The following is a 19522-nucleotide window of genomic DNA, read 5'->3' on the forward strand; positions in this document are numbered from 1 at the left end:
TATTTGGTGTTATTAGGGTATCAAATGCAGGGTTGAGAATGACAAATGGGACCAGATCACAAAGAGTTGAAAGCTTAAGGACACTAAAATCAATTCTGCAAGCACAGGAGTAACACAGTTGAAAAGTTCTTTCATTTCTGCTGATGAAAAAGAAAAAAATCAGTTATAAGACTCTAAACAAAGTAGTTGTATGTCTATTTGAGCAATACAGGCAAGACGTGACAAGCGCAAGAAACAATGCTGGTACAAACTAGGAGAAAGAGGGATGTATAGGAAGAATAAAATTAGCTGGATCTGAAGTCTGCTTAAACGCATACATGTATGTGAGCTTTTAGCTCAGCTGGTAAAGAATCCACCTGCAATGTGGGAGACCTGGGTTCCATCCTTGGGTTGGGAAGATCCCCTGGAGAAGGCATAGGCCACCCACTTCAGTATTCTTGCCTGGAGAATCCTCATGGACAGAGGAGCCTGGCAAACTCCAGCCCATGGGGTCGCAAAGAGTCGGAAATGAGTGAGTAAGCACAGCACAGCAAAGCAAATGCCCAGCAAAAAACTGGGAATTCTATCACAAAGAATGAATGAAAACTGGGACAGATGACTAGCAATCTATATACTACAAACCCAAAACTACTGGTAGGTTCTTTGCCCAACTGTTCAGTGTCCAAAACCAAGGCACATTTTATACTAACCAGACCACACAAAAACCAAGTGCAACATTTCTTCACCACAGGTAGAGCTTTTGAAAATCTACTTAAGTTTATCTTAAGCAGTATAACCTATTACTGTCTGGAAGGTGTCAACAGACATCCAAAAGTTGGAAGAATTCATCCTGCTCCTCCAAGAATTTACACAAAATTTAAAAGTCTAAATACACTGACCACCAATTCTATGAGGGAGGCAGGAAACTGGGGAAAATCATTTTCAGCAATGATAGAGGAGGAAATTAGAACTGATTCCCTTCCTGAAAATAACTTTAAAAGCTGGATGAAATAGTTTTTAACAACTCAAAAACATTCAAGAGGTAACAAGATGATGATCAACTGCTGGGTCCCCAAAATAAAGCAAGACCATAACACTCAAGTTCCAAGGGCTGCTGCCAATTCCAATGAAAAGGCTGGAAAACTGAAGTAACCTTTCAGAGGCCTCACAGGGAAAAGTCAAACCCCAGAGCTGGACAAACACGGGGACTCTGGTATATTATCCCCACTTCAAGCTGGACCCTTAAGGGCTTTCCCTTCCAGAGTAAGGTGAACTGGAAGTAAAAAGAGCTCTTAAATAAAAGAGTCCCAGTTATGCATCATCTCAGTAGTTAACACAACAATTTTCCCCAACTAGATCTATAGATTCAACACAATTCTAATCAAAACCCCAGCTTTATAGTTATCAACAAACCAATTTCTGAAGTTTATACACAAAGGCAAACACTAGACTACCCGCATATTAAGACTGAAGCGGAACAGTCTTGGGGACTCACACCACTCCATTTCAAGACTTACTGTACTACAGTGATCAAGACAGTATGGACTGGTGAACGAACAGGAAAACATAGTTTAATGCAAGAACCCAAGACAGGCCTGCAAGTACAGTCAACTGATGGTTTCAGACAAAGGAGCAGAAGCAATCCAAAACAGAAACAATGGTCTTTTCCACAAACAGTGCTGGAGTAACTGGACAGAAACTCTAGAACTGAAAAATAAAGACAAAACAAATTCAACAAATATATGTTTGAATGAGATAAAGAGAAACAGAAAACTCAGTAAGTGGGTCTTATACACATTCAATTAGTCTTTAAAGGGAAGGAGAAGAAGAGCGCTAATTTTTTTTAAAGATGAGATTTTTTTCAGATGTGTTTAGATACTTCATTCAAGATCTCAGATTTAAGCAGCTCACTGAATTCCAAGGAAAATCAATAAAAAAGAAAACCACACCTGGATACATCATTGTCAAACTGCAGAAAATAAAAGACAAGGAGAAAAGTCTTATGGGGGGAGGGAGTAACTTTTATAAAGTAGCAATAGTTCAGACTCATAGCTGACTTCCTAACTGCAGTGGAAATCGAGAGAGAGCGAAGTGTTACTGTCAGTATGCTCAAACAAGAAAACTGCCAAACCCAAGTACTGTGCTCTGTTAAAACAGTCCTTGGAAATAAAGGAGAATACATATATTCTCCTTCATTTATATATATATATGTATTTGTGTGTGTGTCTAAACCCTCTAGCAGCTTCTAAATAAGCCTAATGAAGACAGATGAAAAAAATGAAGAGCAAAAAAGTAGGATATACAGATAAAACTCAGATGGTAGATACAAGTTCTCCCAAAATACTAATTTTTGCTTGAAAGTTCAAATTTTATCTCTAGCACAGACACTATTTTCCTGGAACTGATAGGCTTATTCATTTCTGAGAAAACATCTGCAAATACCCAAGTCTGAATAACCACAGTTAATCATTCAAATTAAAATCATGCCCATCACAGAAAATGGACAGAATGACGAACAGAATGACAAGTGCATTTCCTTGAGACAACCATTATTCTTTGGTATGCAGCCAAAACACTTCAGGCACACTTCCCATTTCACCACACAGAACATTAAAAATATGTGTTTTCAAGGACTGTGACTTAATAAGATTAGTAATTTTTACCACTTCATTAAGAACAATTTTAAGTGAAACTGGCATGTTCTTTCAAACTGTGAATGCATGGTGGTGAAGAATACTGTTAGCCCTCCAGACCGTTCTGCATCCACATATTCAACCAACTGTAGATGGTGTATCATGTTTATGAATTGTGGTTTTCTGAATCCACAGATGCAGAACTTGCATATTTGGAGGGCAACTTGCTTTTAGGACAGTGAAAATACCACATATGACACCATGTCTTACACACAACTCAGACTGTACAATGCCAAGAGTGAACCCTAACATAAACCAAAGACTTGAGTATAAATGATGTGTCAAGTTCGTATTTTACAACAAATATACAGCTCTGGTGTGGGATGCTGACACTGAGGGAGGCTATGCGTCCACAGGGACAGGAGTAGAGTATATGAGGACTCTATACTTTCTGTTCAATTTTACTATGAATCTAAAATTGCTCTAAAAAATAAACTCCATTTAAAAAAAAAAGGAATGAAATGCTAGTGGTGCCACAACATGAATAAACGTTAAAGATATCATGCTAAGTGAAGGTAAGCCAGACACAAAACAATATTTAAGTTTCTTCTGATATGTGGTACCTAAAACAGTCAAATTAATAAAGGAAGAAAAGTGCAATAGCAGTTCCCAGTACCTGGGGGAGAAGAGGATAGGAAGTTATTATTTAATGTGTACTGAGTTTCAGTTTGGTAAGGTGAAAAATGTGAATGTACTTAAAGCCACCAATCAGTACACTTTAAAAAATGGTTAAAATGCTAAATTTTATGCTATGGACATTTTACCACAATGACAATAATATCTTTTGTAACTCCACAGTTCAACCCAAGATTAAAAAAATCTAGACATCAGGTCAAAATTGAAAACCACTGGCCTAGGCCACATTGGCTCCTCTAACTTTAACTTGTGAATCTAGTAGACAGCCTCCAAAGGCTATCTGCGAAATAGTCAATGCACTTCCTTATGGAAGTACAAGAGCAGCCTGCGGACCCTCAAAACAAATCACTAGGGAAATTTATGATAGTACTGTCAATCCACTTTTGTTAAAAATTCCACAATTTCACCTCAGTCTCTTCATAGTTAATTCCCTCTTCACCTTTTATATCTTGGCACAAATTACTCCCTAGGCAAGCAGCCCTCCCTAGGACCTATACCCCCCATGAAAGAGTAGGACCAGCTCCTTACTATACTGATATACTCTTTATTACCCTACACTCTTTTTTCTAAGTGCCTTCAACATATGAAGTGTCCAGTAAAGTGAATAATGACAGTACACCCATATGTTCTTGAGTAGCTTCAGTTCAGTCACTCAGTCGTGTCCGACTCTTTGCGACTCCATGAATTGCAGCACACCAGGCCTCCCTGTCCATCACCAACTCCCGGAGTTTACCCAAACTCATGTCCATCGAGTCGGCGATGCCATCCAGCCGTCTCATCCTCTGTCGTCCCCTTCTCCTCCTGCCCCCAATCCCTCCCAGCATCAGGGTCTTTTTCAATGAGTCAACTCTTCGCATGAGGTGGCCAAAGTATTGGAGTTTCAGCTTCAGCATCAGTCCTTCCAAAGAACACCCAGGACTGATCTCCTTTAGGATGGACTGGTTAGATCTCCTTGCAGTCCAAGAGACTCTCAAGAGTCTGCTCCAACACCACAGTTCCAAAGCATCAATTCTTAGGCACTCAGGTTTCTTCACAGTCCAGCTCTCACATCCATATGTGACCACTGGAAAAACCATAGCCTTGACTAGACAGACCTTTGTTGGCAAAGTAATGTTTCTGCTTTTGAATACGCTATCTAGGTTGGTCATAACTTTCCTTCCAAGGAGTAGTGAAAGCGTAAGTGAAGTAGCTCAATCATGCCCGACTCTTTGCGACCCCGTGAACTGTAACCTACCAGGCTCCTCTGTCCATGGGATTCTCCAGGCAAGAACTGGAGTGGGTTGCCATTTCCTTCTTCAGGGGATCCTCCCGACCCAGGGATTGAACCCAGATCTCCCAAGGAGCAAGCGTCTTTTAATTTCATGGCTGGAATCACCATCTGTACTGATTTTGGAGCTCCCAAAAATAAAGTCTGACACTGTTTCCACTGTTTCCCCATCTATTTCCCATGAAGTGATGGGACCAGATGCCATGATCTTAGTTTACTTACATTTAATGGTCTACCAAATTCCAAACATCCTTTATTTAATCTCATTTTGATGAAAATTATATCTGAAAACTCTTACTTGACAACATAAAAAACATATATAATTATATTCACGTGTTGAAGGATATTCTGAAGCTTATCCATGCACCTGATTAAAAACTTCTATGTTAAGAAAACTGTATCTGGAGGAAACAAACCCTAACAACTTACTTGCTCAAGAAAGTATCTACCTATCTGGTTCTGTCACCTCCAACTCCAGAAACTCTAAATTAATGGTCCTAAAACATGGTTTTGATCCAACCAATAGTCTTCAATGCCAAAAGGATCAAGGATGAAAGGGAAATGAGGGTCAGAGACAAAAAATGACTCTCAGCATTAAGGTTAGTCATCAGTAGAAACCGATTTGATCCAGGTCTGTCCCGTGTTCTCTATTACACCATTCTATGGCTTTCTCATACCCTATAATATCTCCTTCCATTACTGCAATCATCCCCACTTCACTTCTGCCTGCTAAAATCACATTCATGTTAAAACACTATTCTCCAACACTGCTTTGTCCGTTTATCCTAACAAGGATCTGTCTCCTCCTATGAATTCCTATAGCATTTCTTAATTATAAAGTTCTAATGACACTTAAATATGCCTTGTGTTAAATATGTAGATTCACTTTTCTTCCTGCTAGTTATTGAGCTTTTGTTTCTCAGCCTTAAAACCACCCTTCCACACTCGTACTTTGTGATTCTGGGAGTGAGCCACATTTTTTCCTTTACAGTTTGCTTCTTGTTAGGCTCTGCCAATAAAGTATTTGTTATTGTTTAGTCACTAAGCTGTGTCAGACTCTTTTGCAACCCCGTGGACTGAAACCCACCAGGCTACTCTGTCCATGGGATTTCCCAGGCAAGAGTACTGGAGTGGGTAGCCATTTCCTTCTCCAGGAGATCTTACCAACCGAGGGATCAAAATCTGTCCCCTGCATTGGCAGGGTTCTCTACCATGAGCCACCTGGGAAGCAAAGGGGTACTTGAGACTGGAAAGCTGTAGGAGGAAAACGCACACTTTCTGGTTGCTTCCTACCCCTATTTTTTGCTTCCTTTTGCCACCAGTGCAACCCAACCACTCTTCAGGCCAGCAGCAGTTCATTCTAGTAGCCAGAGTTGGTTCCAGTCTGTATTTTCCTGACACAGAACCAGCATCATCGTGCCCCTGGAACACCAGCACCAGCCAGCCACAACCCCCTTTGCTGAATCCTGTACCCCTATCCCACTGGGCCCCTCTCCTCATCTCAAAGACATTAGTCCCAGCTGAGTGCGAACCCCTCCCTAGAGGTCTGAGTTTGGGCTCCAGACAGCCTTTCCTTCCAGCTACTTGCCCTCTTCTCTTTCTTCTCCCAGTCAAGAGGCAGCGGCCGCTTCCTGCAGGTCCACCTTTACAGTACCTTACTGTTCCCCTTTGTCTTCCCACTGTGAAGTGGAAATACCTAGTTTCCATTTTCCATTAAACTAGGAAATACCTAGTTTAATACCTAGTTAAAAACCGTTTGTATTAAATTCTCTGTGAAAATCACTGGTATGATTTCCATCTCATGACTGGAATCTGACACATTTTTATCAATTTTAAGATTTTGTATTGATTTTTGAAATTTATGAAATCATTTAAGAGATCAAAGAGTATACCTTAAGACATCTTTACTTACAGTGAGAGACCAAAAAACTTTAGTGAATGAATCAAGTTTATCTGCCTACAATATACTTTTCACTTCTGAGCATATCCTGTGAACTCTGCCCAAAGAGCCTCATTGATTCTCCTCATTGATTCTTCCTTTTGATAAATTTAACAACCTTCTGACAGTCTTTAACATCTGTTCAAGTGTTTGCTCATTTGGGGAATTACACCTTGAGTTTTCTAACTTGTATCTGCTTGTCAAATTTTATTGGGTAATTTCTTTTTACATTTATCTGCTCTTACTTCCGGAGAAGGCAATGGCACCCCACTCCAGTACTCTTGCCTGGAAAATCCCATGGACGGAGGAGCCTGGTGGGCTGCAGTCCATGGGGTCGCTAAGAGTCGGGCACGACTGAGCACTTCACTTTCACTTTTCACTTTCATGCACTGGAGAAGGAAATGGCAACCCACTCCAGTGTTCTTGCCTGGAGAATCCCAGGGACAGAGGAGCCTAGTGAGCTACCGTCTATTGGGTCGCACAGAGTCAGACACGACTGAAGTGACTCAGCACCAGCAGCAGCAGCTCTTACTTCAAGTAATCATTACAAATAACTTCCAGGCTTACACTTTTCCAGTGAAACTTCATCCGTAATTCGTTCTTTCCACTTATTTTAAAAAAGAGAACTACTTTTCTCCAATCATCCCTCTTCCATCAGGATACCGATAACAGTTACATTACGCTTCCTTGTGTATATAAATGAGAGCAGAAACTAGTGATGTTATGCTCTCAAAGATTCAGTAATTACACAGTGCCTCTCACAAATAAACTATCCACTCTTAGCAAATTTTTATTAAACTCTTATCTATACAATTTGATAGCTGACCCTCATTTAGCACAAAACATTCACTTTACAGATTAAAAATAAAAATAAAAGTAGAATTGGAAGTCCAGGGCTTAAAGTGATTTGTTTAAGATCAGATACTACAGCTTTTATGTTTACTTCACAAAGTCTAGATAAAAACACCTCACAGTGTACAAAGTTCAGTTTAAGACTGTTTTCTGAAAATGTCAGGTTTAACAGTGGAAGAGAATGGCAATACCTTTTATTTGTCTCTTTCCTTTTTTGCTTGGTTATTTCTTTTAAGGCATATGGAAAATTACTCATAAAATGGTGTTTGAAATCAATAAGGTAATTCTTTCGAAGCCATGACTCCTAGTAAAATAAGCACAGATTAGAAAATCTATAAGAAACAGTAACTTAAAATAGCAAATAAAGACTTTAAGCAGAAACAACAACTTGTCAATATCCACTCACAAATTTACCCTTATAATACATCTTCTGCTAATGATATCATATGTAAATAAATCTTAAAATCTGAATAAACTGTTAGGCCATCCAATTTTCACCCACAGTTCTTTTTGGTGCTTTTATTTTTACATGCATTTCATCTACTTAAAAGGAGAAAAAAAGGGAGAAAGTAAGTAAGATTTAATACAATTCTGAATTTGAACTGCTAATACAATATTTATAAAATATACAAGAAAATCTACCTAGTGTTCCATTTAAGAGTAACTATATTCTCTAGAAATTCTACTGCTCGTTAAAGGCATATAACACCTTCACGAATCAATGTACTTGTCTAAAATTCTTCAGCAGGATTCTTCAATGTATCATGTTCTCCTACCTGAAACACTGATTTCCTGCTATCCAGAGGGCCAATCATTGCAGTGTGCCAGTGACTGAGGGGTTGCTTGGGATATGGGACTTGAGATGCTACAATAGCTAGCTCCAGCTCTAGCAAAACTGGAGGCTAAACTCAGACCATAAATCAATAGCTAGCTATTGCAGCACATCTCCTTAGTTACCTTCACTAGGTTCTTCTCTTTTTCTTGACTTAAAAATGTGTACTTGACAACTCCTCCTGGACCTCTAATAGGCATCTTAAATTTACCATGAGTAAACTGAACTCTCCTATGGGTAGTCACACCATCATTTGGATCATAATATAGGCATCACTATTGCTCCTCTTCTCTTAACTATGTACACCAGCATTCCCGCTGCTTTCACCAGAATCCAGCTGCCTCTCATCATTCAACCACTAGCTACCGTTCGACTCCAAGCCACCATTACCTCTCACTTAAGATTACTGTTTCAGTCTCCCAATGGTCCTCATGTTTTGCCTCTTGCCCCACTAAACTTAATTCTCTACACAGCAGCCAGGGTGATCTTTTAAAATATAAATCACACTTCAAAATATTACAGGAAAGGATAAAGGAGACAATGTATATAAAGGAAGGACAGGTCATCCATGGGATCAATGATCTCAGTTGGGCCCCAGTTTTGCTAGAGCTGGAGAATGAGGACATGGGAGTTAGTTACTGTTTTATTTGTAAATCTGACATATTAAAATTAAACAAACATAATTTAGATCATGCCACTCCTCTGCTCAAAACCCTCCAATGTCTTTTCACCACACTGAGGTTAAAATTTTAACTCTTTACCACAGACCACAACGTACACACGATGTGGCTAGAGTCACTTCCCCCTCATCCTCCACCACTGCCCCAGTACCTCACTTGCATAGGCCTTGCTGCCATTCCTCAAATATGTCCAATTTGTTCTCACTTCAGGGTTTTGCACTTGCTGCTCCCTGTGCCTAGAAGGTTCTTCCCACAGGTCTTCACAAGACTTGCTCCTTCTCTTCATTTAACAGTCCCCTCCCTGCAGTTTCATTACATGTTCTCTCTCATCCCACTTTCATCTTTCTTCCTAATGATGACATGATGGACATCATCTATTTGTTTACCATCTCTCAACCCCACCAGGAGCGAAGTATTTGCCTTGTCAGTCATGTTTATCTCTGTATTCCCAGTCTAGCACAGAACCTAACTCACTGCAAAGCAGTGCTATTCAAAAGACCTTTCTGCAGTGACAGAGCTATTTTATATCTGTGCTGTCCAACACACCTGCCACCTGAAGCTACTGAGCATTTGAAATGTGACTACTGTTTACTGAGGAACTGAATTTTAATTAAAGAGGCAAATATATAGATGCTCAATTAACCTTTGCATCCAATTCTTTCTCACAAATTCTGATCTTCATGGTAAAAATGCAACAATAAAGAAACATTTAGACTGAAAGTAGCAAGCATTAAAATACAAGGCTAAGACACAACAAAATCTCCATAGTGTATAAAATTATAATACTGACCTAAAGCTATTAATACAGGCCTCCCAAAACTGAAGTTAACTAAAAAGTTAATGTTCCATTGTATTTTAAAACACTGTGTGTTTTAAAAATATTAAACACAGTATACTTTAAATTAAGGATACTAAGGATACAAAGAGTGTATTAGAAATAAACCACCTCAGTCAGGATCTGAGTACTCAACCACTGCAAATAAGATTTAGTGTTAACTTGATATTTCTTTCCAAGATGAAAGATTTCAAATTCCTAAAAAGGTTTTTTAAAAAAAATACTTGGACAAAAATGAAACTTCTCAATTATGCAGCAAAATACAAACACACTATATGCATTTAGCAAAACTTAAAAAGTAAGCAGTCAGTTACCCTAAGGTTGCACCCTAATACAGATGCCAATTTACCAACAGAAAGCCTACACATTTTCTGAATTTTCTGGAAAAAATTCAGCCTGTGGTGCATAATTAGAAGACCAAGGAATGCCATTGCATTCCTCCGAAAGTTTGAACTTTGACCATTCAATACCTTAAGTACTAAGCTATAACTAAGGCAAATGAGAAAGAGGAACTAATGGCGGGAATGGTAATGAAAAATAAACTAACAGGCATTTTAATGTCATCTGGTGTAACATACATATTTATACACTGTCTGCAAAGGAATAGATTTACCTTATTCAGTTACTATAGTTCAAATCTGCCATGGTAAATTAGAGAATTTTACCAATGGATGCTTTTAAATACTATTTCTATTTGAATTAACCACCCTCCGCTTATTTCAATTTTATACAGTATCCGAATTTACTATTCTACATAACCTTCAACAGTCTGTGCAAAATAGTCTTCTGAATTTAGTATCCTATGTTAATGTACTGCTAATAAGTAATTTTAGTTGTAATAGCACAGAATATTTCTAAAACATACTATTTTAAATATTCATAAAACTAAGGCAGTGTTCAGATTCTGTTAGTGTTATCTCAGTGTTCTTGCCTGGAGAGTCCCAGGGACGGGGGAGCCTGGTGAGCTGCTGTCTATGGGGTCGCAGAGTCGGACACAACTAAAGTGACTTAGCAGTAGCAATAGTACTGTTATCTGAATGATAGTAGATGATCCAAAACTACACAATTAATGAATCTGCATTTAGTACTACCATTCTATCTAATCACAAATATTACTAAAGCAATAATAAGCATTAAGATGCCCATGAATAATCAAACACCCAAATGCCTGAAATAAAAAGAACTAAACAAAACTAAAAAACTGCCTTGTCCATTCTGTACATATGTAGGCAACTTCAAAGATTCACAACTTCCTAGTCAAGTCATTGCAGAAATTCTCCTATAAAACGATGCTCTAAGCTTTAAAGTATTGTTCCAGCAGCTGCCTTTTTTAAGATTAACCACATTAATCTAGCATCACTTAAGCATGTTCTTCCTTACTTGTGCCATGGACTATGTGTTATATTCCCCACAACACTTTTAAAAAGCCCACCAATACTCAAAATCTCCCCAAAGAGGAGGTAAATTCACTCATCTAGAAACATGTTTGCTAGCTGGAAACTGTTCTATGACTTGGAATTACTTAGGGTAACTTCACTTGCACCATTCCTGCAATTGCAGCTTACCTACAGTAAAGCTATCTTTAAGAAATGTTTTCCAATTTACATCCTTTATCAAGAAAAAAACAAAAAAGCATACACCAAGCAAATTTACATATAGTTTCTTCTCTGAAACGTAGTTTAAAAACAACTCAGGGTTAGATATGAGATCTTCAGTTTCGTCCATTTCTTGGCATAAACTCTGTAATGTGGCCCAAACTGGAAGACACTGCTTAATAAGCAACTGTTTAAATCATGTAAGAGATCTCCAGACACTAGAATGTTCCTATGTAATCAATCTGCCATAAATAACACAATGTAACATTACTATATAGTTAATAAAAAAGAAATCAAGCGTCTTGTTATACATTTCACTTAAAAATTAAAACATACAGATAATAAACTCACAGAATTATTTTAATTTGCAGTTTTAAGCAAATGTTAGAAGTTTATAGTTAAATCTTGGGAATTTTTCAGAAAATGCATAACCAGTTAGTACTAATACACTGATTTCTAATCTGTCCAGTTATGATAAAAGGCATTCCTCAGAAAATAACCCAGTAGTTCTCACCAATTTATGAGTTTCATCATGTTGTTTAGAGAGTTTCCACAAAAGGGAAATAATATTAAGCACTTGCTGCATAACCTGCAGAGGTTCTCGTTCTATACCATTTCCAACAGAAGCCGCTGGTTGTGGAGGCACAGCTTCAATCCAGCACTCAATTAGCAATGGAATTATTATCTCAATAAATCCTTTCAAGTTTTCAGTAGACGACAGGCCTTCGTCCACAGTGCCTAGTCCTCCAACCAGATACCTAGTAAGGAAAGGTAAGAATGAAAAAATTTTAATTTAATTAAAAAATATTACTCATTGCTTAATTTAAATCTTAAATATATTAAGTACCAGCAAAACGAAGCACCATGAATTGATAATTACATTGATCAACACTAGCAAGAAAAACAGAATTCTAAGATGACAAAGCCAAAAGACTATCAATTTTTACTTTCCATTAGGCTTTGCTAGAAATGAGTAAATTAATATACTTTGAAATGACTCCTCCCATCAGTAAATAAAATTAAATTATGAGTAACTATATGAAACTATGGAAGACAACTGCATGTCTCCCAGCATTAGCCATCAATGGTCAGCAGTTATAATTCAATACAGGAAAACTGAGTGTGGACATAACTGAAATCCTTACCGTAGCCTGAACTGTGAACTGACATTTGGCTGTGAACCCCCATTTTCATAAACCTGGATGTGTTGCTGGTCGTTGGCATGTTCCTTCCAGTTGATAAAAATGGAGTTGCTAGTGGCATGGGGATTTTCTTTTTGTTCCTGAAGTCCTTCACTTTCTCTCAACCTACTGGATCCATCTGTCAAGGCCTGAAGGAATTTACTGAGTCTCACTAAGACTTTCAGCCTCCACTGCTGAGAAGTGAGTCTCCGATTAGGATTTACAGAAAGTATCCAGGACTGGGATCTGTCTCTATTTACCAGTCCTTTGGACGGCTGCTGATGAGAAATGAGTTCTACAAAATTCTTAAGCAATATACTGCTACGGTCAGTAATCAGAGCTGGGTACTGTTCCAGCAGAATGTCCAAAACTTTTAAAGAGTCCTCCTGAATTCCTTCAGTAATGTGAGTCATGGCACTAGAGAGATGGGCACTTACCAAAGGAAAAAATGGAGAAATTTGTTCAGCTCGTATTTTGGGGGCCAGGAATTGAAGAAGTTGAACTGCTGCTAATCGTACATTAGCATCTTTATCTGTAAACACAGCAGTCACTTCACTTAATATGTTTGAAAGGTGTGCATCAATTATATATGGGTATTGAGACAAAAGGTCTTTAAGTCCAAGAAGAGCACTTTGTTTAACCCCAGCATTGTAGTGATGCATCTGTGACAGCAAATCCTATAAATAAAAATACAGGTTTTAGGTATATACATATACATACACATCATTTTCAAATAAACAGTGCTAACTGAAACTATGCGAATAAACTGACACTTCAGTGGGTGTCCAGGGCTGCTTCAGTAGGTATTTTTCCAGTGTTACTTTGAGAAAAATTTAGTTTTAAGATCAGAAACAGTTTTAGCTTTAACACAGCTTTGGCTTCATAAAAGAATTATTTAATTTTCAGTCAGTATTTTCTCATTTTGAAATTACACAGGATTAGGCACACAGTTGTTTAAACTGACAGCAATCATCATCACCACTTAAAGACCTACTATGTACCATATACGTATTTACACTATTTTCTGCCTATTTTAAGGGGTCTTTCAGGGTGTCTGTGTATTTTAGTCAGAGTGTAACATATGGCAATTTTATTTGTAGAATAATTTATATAATCTGTAAAGAAACCACAACTTCAAATATCTTTTTGATATTATTTAACCTGCAGAGATTAGAAAGCAAAACTAGAAAACGTGTATCTTCACAAAGATTTGTTCACAAATGTCTCTAATAGCATTATTCATAAGAGTCAAAAAGTGGGAGTAAGCAAATGCCCATCAACTGTTGAGTGAAAAAATATGACAAAACTCTGCACTGGAATACTATTTGACAATACAAAGGTATGAAGTATTGTTCTGATATGTGCTGTAACATGGATGAACCCCAAAAACATGCTAAGTGAAAGACCAGTAACAGACCACATTTCATGATTCCATTTATATGAAGAGTCCAGAATAAGCAAATCTTTACTGATAGCTTAGTGGCTGTCTAGTGGGGGGGAGGAAATGGGGAGCAACTTCTAATAGGTGTAAGGGTTCTTTCTAAAGTGACAAAAATGTTTTAAAACTAGATTACTGTGATAGCAGTCTAACAATGTAAATATATTAAAAACCACTGAATTGTCCACTTTAAGTAATAAATTTTATTATGTGCAAATTACATTTTAATAAAGCTGTTACATTTTTAAGCAAAACTACTGCTTAAATTTCAATTAATTTCACATTTACTATGAATCTGGAATAGCTATGCATTGTAAAGGTTCAAAAATGGGTAAGACAGGGTCCTATCTTAACGAGTTATAAAAACAGCTGAAGACCTGTCACATCAAAAAGATATAAAAATTACTTCCAGATGATATATTAAATTATCAAATGAATATACAAGGGAGAAATCACTTTGACTTTAGCTGAGCAAGTCTTTCTGGAGGAAGTGGGAAAGCTGAGTGGCAGCATCACCTCTGAAAAACAGACAAACTCCAATCTTCAGCCATTAATAAACCCTAAGAGTTAAAACAACTTTCCATAAAAGTACACCATTCTAGATGACTTCAAGGCATATCCTATCTTATCAAAAAAATGTTTATGATTTACCTTTATGTTAAGTTTTCTATTGTTTGTTGGAAGTGTTACATCCTCTTTGAGCTGCTCAGGCAGATGTATAGTCTTCGTTTTAAAGTTTGTAAGAGTAGCATTTTCTGACCTGGGCTTCTTCTTACCAACTTTTAGTTTTACTTTCTGAAAATCATCTTGGCGTTTTCTTTTTTTGGTCATTCTTGAGTACTATGATAAAAGAATTAATTTAAAAACAATGAATACAGACCAAAGATAAATTATAAAAGAATAGAGAAGGTATTTTCTAACCTTTACATTACTCTAACATTGTCAAGATCAACAATAACCATGCCAATGCATCAAAATATTAAATGGAAAATATCTTTATAAAGAAAAAAAAACTCACTTTACTTAAGATATTTCTGGCTACGGAACCCTTTGTCAAGCAATGTTCTAAATAGGAATCTTGGGTCGAGCGATGTGCTAAGTAGAAAACTTGTGTACACGTCAATTAATATACTTATACTTCAATAAAAAAGGAAAAAAACTTCTGAAAATTTTTTGTTTTCATAGGATAAGAGGGAGATAGCACAGAGTTGCTCAAAGTATACCTTGCACCTACTGGGAAGCTCCTGGCCCCCAGAAACCCCCAAGAAACTCTAGCAAAACAAAGTCTAAACCAATGTTATTATTGAATACAGCCTGTAATAGCTAGGAAAAGTTTAATGAACCTAAGCTGGGTGCCTGAAAACGGGGACGATTCAGATATGCAGCAAGGACAGTCACTGGGCACTTCATGAGCAAGGAAAACAGTAAAGATGAAGAATAGGGGATACGCTTGGTAATAGGCAAAAATGAAAGTACTAGCATTCTGAACACCAGGAAAAGTTCAGACTAGATATAAACCGGAAACAAAAAAAGGAGGGGGAAAAAAAAATAAAAGGAAATACAGTGTAACAGAGGACTAAGGAACAAAGACCAGCTAGGCCGCTATTATAATAAATAACTCAGGTATAACCCTGTCGAACTGCACTTCTCTTTCCCCATCACATTCTTTCAATTTACACACAGATTATCCCACGTACACACAAAATCTTTGATCTGTGCCTTATACCCATTCCCAGCTACTGCTTAAACCCTTTATTTCTACCCAAGACTGTTCAAGTTTCCCCACCAGTATTCCTGCCTTGTCACCAGTGTCTACCTCATGGTCCATTTGGTAATCACCAGAGGGCTCTTTCTAAACACAGATCTGATCAAGGCTCACAAGCTTTCAGCTGCTCCTTTTACTTGCTTACAGTAAAAACACCTGGGTTTGACAGATCAGCCATCCTTCCTAACTTCCTCTACAGCTTTATCTTCCCATCAACTAACCTCTATCTAAAAAAATAGCCTTCTATACCTGGAACTAGCTCAGCCCTTCTTGAAGCCTTTTCCACACAAAAATAATGAACCCTACCTTGCACTGTATTCCCGCCAGAGTAGATGTCTCTAGAATAAATAAAACTTCTCCTGATCTATCATAATGATCCTATACCTAGCTATTTTTTTAAGTCACAATGCTACATGTGGGAGTTCAAGAAATTTAAGCAAAATGAAGGTTTGCATTAAGATTAATAAAATGGCTGGTCCAAGACCAGAAACTTGAAGTTTCAGGAATCCAGAAGCCAATCACCTATGACATTACATTCAAATTCACATGGTTACAAGGTTTTAACACATTAGAGCCCTATCACCTAGGGGTTGGCTACATAGGTTAAGAGCAGATACAAGAGAGCAACTAGCTCTTATCCAGACTCTTGCACTTTATAGCCTAGTTAAATCACCGTGTCTCAGTTTTTATCTACAAAACGGGGCTAATAATAATGCTTACCTCATACAGTTGTTACTAGGTAAGATGAATGAGGAGCAAATGAGCTCATGTGTAAAATACTCAGAACTGTGCCTGGCACAGTAAACAGATATGCTATAAGCACAAACATGTATATTTTCTTAGTCTCATGACCAGTACATACCAAGCATAATAGCAGATATACAAAAGCCTTCAGTTCTCACAAGACCATGCAAAGAAGGTGATGCTAAAACAATTTTAAAGATGTGTCAGTCTTTACTAATGACTTGAAGAGGGTTTCCTAAATAAGACTGAACTCCAAGGAGGGAGGAGGGTTCAGGATGGGGAACACATGTAAACCTGTGGCGGATTCATTTTGATATTTGGCAAATCTAATACAGTTATGTAAAGTTTAAAAATAAAATAAAATTTAAAAAAAAAAAAAAAAAACCAACTTTATGTTATATATACTGCAATCTTGGTGAGAATTGGGGGAAAGATGGCAAAACGGCTTGCCTTATTTCATTTATCCCAATATCAAATTTTCAGCCCACCCACACCTCCAGTTATTCTGGTCTAAAACATGAGTAAATAAAAACTACAAAGAAGGCCCTAATACTCACTTGGCCTCTCGTAATTAAGCAAGCACAGTTTGTGAGCTTTCCCTACAATTACTATCTAGTACCAGAGATGAAAACAAGTAGAACTAGATATTCAGAAAAATCGAATCAATTCACCCTCCACCCCCTAATTCTCTGTGCTATCTTTAGCCACTAACTAGCTGATCAGGGTCCAACACACAGTCAAGCTTGTACAAGCATTACCCACCACTTAGTGTCTGTTCTCCCTCCGTTAGGAAAGCTAACAGGACTGACCGCCCCTCCTTGACTTTTCAAGCTATTAAGATTATTATGGTACACAGGGAACATTTTTATACTAGGAACTCACAGTTCTACAGCAACTGTTATTTTCGCTTAAAATCAAGATTTTCATAATACAGCAAACCAAAAGGCTTCCCTGGCGGCTCAGAGAGTAAATCTGCCTGCAATGCAGGAGACCCGGTTCGATCCCTGGGTCAGCAAGATCCCTGGAGAAGGAAATGGCAACCCACTCCACTATTCTTGCCTGGAAAATCCCTTGGAAAGCGTACGCTAGAGCCCATGGGGTCACAAAGAGTCGGATACGACTGAGAAACTAACACAAGCCACTTTCACAGTAGCTGGTATCGAATAGATGGTAGGAACACCAACCTCAGGGACTGAGCTCTCACATCACTTAAAGCAGGTGAACCTCAAAAGTTTTCAAGATGAATTTCATATGCTCCAACTACAGGCTTTCTAATTTCAACAAAAGGGAGAGTCTAGGCTATCAGGATTTCGACCGAACCGAATTTCAGCTAGTTTGTCTGCCACCTCACTCAGTTCAGTTCAGTTCAGTCGCTCAGTCGTGTCCGACTCTTTGCCACCCCATGAATTGCAGCACGCCAGGCCTCCCTGTCCATCACCAACTCCCGGAGTTCACCAAGACTCACCTCACTACCCTCACCTAATTTCCAACTTCTTTCCACCCGCCAAAAAAAAAAAGTCAAGAAGTCACACTGTACTCAAGCCTTTGGTAATTTCCTCTTTAACCCTTTACGCTCACGAGTTCCTCCAAACTCTACCTAGGGGTCAATCGGAAACACCTGACTTTTCAAAGAACAAATATCCCAGACCAGGACCACTCGAGACGTCCGATGGTCCGAACCTGCTCTGTTGGTTACTCCACACCTGGACTGCGAGAGCCGATTAAGAGACTACTGCGCATCCTCAACCCCAGACTTTGGTCCCGTATCCCGTAAGCGAAGACCCCGTGGTTTTCAAGAAACTATCGTTCCTTCTCCCACCAGGGACGGCGGTCCGGACCACAGTCCAGGAAGCGGGGCCCAATAAACACACACCGGCCTAAAAGTCTCCTAGACCCGAAACCGCGCGAACCCGCCCAGTCACTTGAAACGCTTCAAATGCCCGCGGGCCGCCCCGCCCCCGCGCTGCCCCTCTCCGCACCCAGGCCCTGCTCTGCCGGAGCGCCACGACCCGGCCCCCGGGGGACGCAGACTGACCCCAGCCCGCCCTACCCTCCTGGCCGCGGACCGAGGGGCAAGGGCCCCGCGCGCCGTCCCGCGCCCCGGGAGGGCCCGGCCCGACCGGCGGCGGCCGCTCACCTGCGGGCCCAGCCGGGACCCGGGCGTGGAGGCAGAGGGGAAGAACGTGCGAGGAAGAGCCCAGTGGGCAACGGCGTGCGCCACCGGCCTCAGCCTCACGCTCCCAAAGCGTGTTTTCAAATCGCCTCGTCCTCACGCGGCCGCGTCTCCTTCCGCCGCCCGGAAATCAGGGCCCCTCCTCCGCCGCGCCGCGCTCACGTGATCACGGCCCGCAGCCGCGCGCAGCCGGGGAGGCGGGAGCGGGAGCGGGAGCGGCAGGCCCCGCCCCCAGGAGGAGGGGGCCCTCGCCGGAAGCTCCCCGCGCTCTGGGAATCCGAGATCGTAGAGCGCAGGATCCAAGGACAAAGCTTGGTCCTCCATGAACTTCCTTGGCGTGCATTTACTGATGGGTGTCCGCACTGGTCACAGCTAGTTGAGGGCTGGCGTCTTCTCTCCCTGCTAGAACACTGTTCTTCAGACCTGGAGCCACATTCAAATAAGAGTATAAGTTGAACTGAATTGAAAAAGAGGAAAAGTTTGGGACTGCAAGAACCCTAGAATTCCTGGAACTTTAACCTGGATGGAGCAATTAAGAATTAGCTGACAAGAGGGCAAAATACACCTAGCACCTGGAGTCCGAAAGTCTTAGTTGAGGATTTTCTCTAATATTTAGTTTCTCAGCACTACGTAGGGTTCCTGCTACTGAAATCAAGTGGGCTCAGAGAATTGAAGAGAGAAAGTTGAATGCCTAGAAAGGAAGAGGGAAAGCAAAGACAATGCGTCTTTGAAAGATAGCCTTGCCAAAGATTTGCAGGAGGCGGGGAGCCCCAGATATGGATTTTAGAACTTGATTTAAATTTGTTTCTACAGTTTACCAGGTTTTAAGACTTAGTAACGCGAATAAGGAGTGAGCCTCAGTTTGCTGGATAGTGATTAAGAGCAGTGATCTCTAGGAGCTCAGTGGAAGAAT

At 39.6% G+C, this 19522-nt stretch overlaps 1 protein-coding gene across 6 annotated transcripts in view; it reads right to left on the minus strand.

Moving 5' to 3' along the window:
• Window positions 1-18856, minus strand: part of TEX10 (testis expressed 10) — a 49113-nt gene extending 30257 nt beyond the window's left edge. The window contains exons 1-5 of one of the 6 annotated variants that reach the window (XR_008713713.1): window positions 15714-15734; window positions 14579-14767; window positions 12454-13166; window positions 11823-12066; window positions 7558-7670 (exon numbers count right to left, since the gene is read on the minus strand). Coding sequence is in view for 5 of the 6 variants with exons in the window: in XM_055578648.1 (XP_055434623.1) it covers window positions 7558-7670; window positions 11823-12066; window positions 12454-13166; window positions 14579-14758 (1250 nt within the window). In the remaining variant the exon portion in view is untranslated. Of the gene's footprint in view, window positions 1-7557; window positions 7671-11822; window positions 12067-12453; window positions 13167-14578; window positions 14768-15713; window positions 15735-17901; window positions 18051-18116; window positions 18267-18573 lie in introns of those variants that run through there. The other 5 variants (XM_055578648.1, XM_055578650.1, XM_055578649.1 and 2 more) reach the window with 5 other exon arrangements.
• Window positions 18857-19522: the final 666 nt, after the last annotated feature.

This window comes from Bubalus kerabau, chromosome 4, assembly GCF_029407905.1.
Source record: "Bubalus kerabau isolate K-KA32 ecotype Philippines breed swamp buffalo chromosome 4, PCC_UOA_SB_1v2, whole genome shotgun sequence".
NCBI lineage: Eukaryota > Metazoa > Chordata > Mammalia > Artiodactyla > Bovidae > Bubalus > Bubalus kerabau.